This window comes from Cannabis sativa, chromosome 1 (genome assembly GCF_029168945.1).
Source record: "Cannabis sativa cultivar Pink pepper isolate KNU-18-1 chromosome 1, ASM2916894v1, whole genome shotgun sequence".
NCBI classification, from domain to species: Eukaryota; Viridiplantae; Streptophyta; class Magnoliopsida; order Rosales; family Cannabaceae; genus Cannabis; species Cannabis sativa.
Genome location: NC_083601.1, coordinates 40,929,612 through 40,933,687, shown reverse-complemented (window position 1 = coordinate 40,933,687; position 4,076 = coordinate 40,929,612). Strand labels below are relative to the sequence as shown.

The 4,076-nt window shown below is 38.5% G+C and overlaps 1 protein-coding gene across 1 annotated transcript; it reads left to right on the top strand.

Moving 5' to 3' along the window:
- The first annotated feature begins 2,004 nt into the window (after positions 1-2,004).
- LOC133034634 (uncharacterized) lies at positions 2,005-2,916 on the top strand. The gene has a single exon (XM_061109837.1). It carries the CDS (start codon positions 2,005-2,007, stop codon positions 2,914-2,916), a length of 912 nt encoding a protein of 303 aa, XP_060965820.1.
- Positions 2,917-4,076: the final 1,160 nt, after the last annotated feature.

The following is a 4,076-nucleotide window of genomic DNA, read 5'->3' as shown; positions in this document are numbered from 1 at the left end:
CTAGGAATTTCACCAAGAAAATTCCTACAAATGTGTACACTTAATATTACATCCAATAATTATTAAGAATTTAAGAGGTGCATTGATGTATTCAATTTTAGGGTGTCTATTGTAGAATTATCCTAAAATATTTTCTTTATATTTTTCTTAAAGAAATATTTTTTTATATATATAAAACAGCCATTTTTTTTAAATCAGAAAAAAAATTGCATGCATACATTACATACACACCATCATACTATATAATCTATTTAATTTTAATTTTATTGGCCTAAAAATACATGTATGACACTATCATATTATGTAATTTTTACTAAATTTAATTTTATTGGCCAAAAAATAAACACTATCAGACTATCTAATTTCTATTTAATTCTAATTTTGTTGACGAAATAAACTACCACTTATTGAGTATTACCGCGTAATTATCTTAATATATAAAAATATGAATATACCTTCAAAAACCTTTGCTCTCTCTTGAGAAGAGCCTTCCTAAGATGCTGGAAAAGCCCGTGACCATGACGAACAATGATACCTCCATGGAAGACCTGCTGAACAGAACAACCAATCTGACCGTGCTGGATGATGAAGGCTGGGAAATCAACGAATCTGGGGGATCAGAAGTGAATGCTCTTTGCACTATGGGACGATAGTGTTCGAATCACCCAATGAGTCGTTCTCTATTGAGAACGATTCTAGGACGTGTTTGGGGCATTTCGGACAGAGATTGGAGTGTGGAAATTAAGCTAACAACAGCAACAGCAAGCTTCTTGGTCTTCTCTTTCAAATCGACTAAGGATTTAAATCGGATCTTGGCCAAGAATCCTTGGTTCCTCAACAATGGTATACTGATCTTGGAAAGATTTAACGGTATCCCACAGAATTGGGAAAACGGTCTCTCAAAATTCCCTTTAAGTGGTCGAATTCACAATCTCCCTGCCAAATCGATCACTAAAGGGAACTTGGAACGACTATCTGGGTTTGCTGGTGAAGTGCTCGAGATTCAAAAGATTGATATACCAAAGATGGTTTCCAAAGGTTTCTTCACCTTCAAAGTCATGTATGATATATCAAAGCCCATCTGCCCAGGCTTCCTCTTTCCGTTTGAAGGTCGAAAACTATGGCTCCCATACAGGTACGATTGTTTACCTTATATGTGTTTTAATTGTGGTTTTGTGGGGCATGATACTCGGGTTTGTGCAGAACCAATGAAATTCGTTGAAGATGGACTTGGAAACCAACTTCCGGGATATGGAGCATGGCTAAAGATTGATGAAAAGAAGGATTATCTTTATTCACAAATCAAGAATCCCTCTGGTGTTTTTTCATCAAATTTTCCTCCTCCTGGATTCAAGGAAAAACCTTCATCGACTTCGGAAGTAATTCATTCTGGTGGCGGACAAGGGATCAATCCCATACCCGAATTCAAAACTGGTGTCACTATGGAGGCTTCGAAAATTCTGGCATCTTTTCTTACAATCCTGGGTCGAAGATTTTGGAGAAAGGAAAGGGCAGGATAATAGATGAGCCCCTGGGTTTTTCGAAGGAAGGTCCAATGGTTCTGGAAGCTGGGAATATAGCAGGTTGTAGTGATCAAATGAAGTGTGATGGTCAGGGAAGATCTAAACGGAATGGCGCTTGGAGAGAAGAGTGTATGGTGACTCTAAATAACTTAACAATTCCTGACAAGATTCATCCACCATGTCCTCAAGAAACTCCTCTTGAATCCCCAATAATAGATAAATCTACTCTTTTGGACATACCCCTAACTTATGATAGTAACTTGGAAGCTTTGATGAAGATGGAAGGGCCTGCTAAGAGAAGGAAGGTGATCCCGAAAAGAACTAAGAACAATGGGAATAATGGCTCTAAGATGATACCTTCTAAGGAGATACATCAGATACGACACAGGAAAGACCCAAAGGAATTTTCGACAGCAACCGATTTGACCTTTGATGAAACTATGAAAGCGGCGAACTCAGTAGAACTGGGTCGCCGAGAGCCATGAATGCCTTATTTTGGAATGTCCTAGGACTTGGGAACCCTTGGACTCTAAATTCCTTAAAATCCCATGTTAAAGATTATCATCCCGGGATGATATTCTTATCTGAAACTCGGCTTAACAGTATTCGAATGGAGTTTATTCGTATTCAATTAGGCTATGTGGGGTGTTTTACGGTGGATGCCAAAGGCAAAAGTGGTGGTTTGGCTCTTCTTTGGTCAGACGTTTACTCGGTTCAGATTAAGTCTTTTACGGCTTCTCACATTGATGCTCTTGTGGAAAACGACTTGGGCTTTACTTGGCGTTTTACGGGTTTTTATGGTAGTCCGGATCCGGGAGGAAGATTGGAAAGTTGGAAGCTTTTGAAAAGGATAAAAACCATGTTTCATGGTGCTTGGATTTGTGGGGGAGACTTCAATGAAATAGTTAATAATAAAGAAAACAATGGAGGGGGCCCTAAACCAGAATATCTTATGAGAAACTTTCGACTTGCTATTTCGGATTGCCATCTAAGAGAAATTCAAGCCGAGGGGGGAGGATTTACATGGTGTAATGGTAGAGCGGCTAATCTTGTGTATGAAAAACTTGATAGAATCCTTTGCAATACGAATTGGAAAGACAAATTCAAGAAGAACAAAGTCTCCCTTCTAAATTGGTGGAATTCGGATCATAGGCCGCTTCTACTTCAAGCTCATCAAGTTGGAAATGGGAAGTCCTTCAACAAGAGATGGGGATCGCGTTTTCATTTTGAACAAGCTTGGGCGGATAATGAAGATTGTAAAAGAATCATCACTGAAACTTGGAAGAAAAAACAGCAAGGAGACTCGCTTCAAACACTACATCGACTTTTACAATCTTGTGGTTCAAAATTGAACGCATGGAATGCCAAACAAAAAAAAGGAGATGCTTGCTAGAACAAAAGATCTCAAAGGAAAAATAGAGAGCCTTGCAAACTCAACAAAAAAAGAAGATTGGATCACTACTCAAAAGTTGGAGCATGATCTTAATGGTGTTGAAGAAAAGAAAGAGATTTATTGGAAGCAACGAAGTCGAGCTCTTTGGCTGAAACATGGGGACAAAAATACAAAGTATTTCCATTTAAAGCTTCTCAAAGACGCAAGAAAAATACGATTATGGGGATGTTTGACGATTCGCTTAGTTGGACAACGAAAGAGAATGAGATAGAGAATATAGCTGTTGGTTACTTCAAAAAGCTATTCACTAAAGCTAACCGAGGTATAGATCTCTATGAAACTCTCCATAAGTGTGTTCCTAACCGTCTAAGTCTTGCTGAAAACAACTATTTGCTGGAGCCATTTTCCACTGAAGAAATAAAGGCAGCTTTATTCCAAATTCATCCACTCAAAGCCCCCGGCAAAGACGGACTACCAGGCCTATTCTTTCAAAAAAACTGGGATGTTATAGGAGACGAAGTCACTAACGCTTGCCTTGAAGTGTTAAACAACAACGCTGACTGCAGCAACTTCAACGAGACTCTAATTTGTTTAATACCGAAGGTAAAACAACCCACACGCATGACTGAATTCAGACCCATTAGTTTATGTTCAGTGGTTTATAAAGTGATTTCAAATGTCTTGCGAATCGAATGAAAACAAGTATGAATTCTGTGATCTCTTCAAACCAAAGTGCGTTTATAGGAGGGAGAATTATTCAAGATAATACTATCCTTGGGTTCGAAAGTTTACATTGCATGAGGAAAGGCCGGTTTGGTAATGGGAAAAAAATGGCGGTAAAACTCGATATGTCAAAGGCTTATGATAGAGTGGAATGGGACTTTTTGGAAGCTATGATGGTTTGTTTGGGTTATGATCATAGATAAATAATGAAGATTATGAATTGCATCAAATCGGTTTCTTTTTCTATCCTCATCAATGGCTCTATCAAAGGAAAATTCTTCCCCGAAAGAGGTCTTCGCCAAGGTGATCCCTTATCTCCTTTTCTTTTCCTATTGTGTTCTGAGGGTCTTTCCTGTTTAATATTTGAGGCTGAACGGGTTGGTAGACTACATGGTCTTAGATTCGGGTCTATGGAGCAAAAATTATCCCACCTTCTC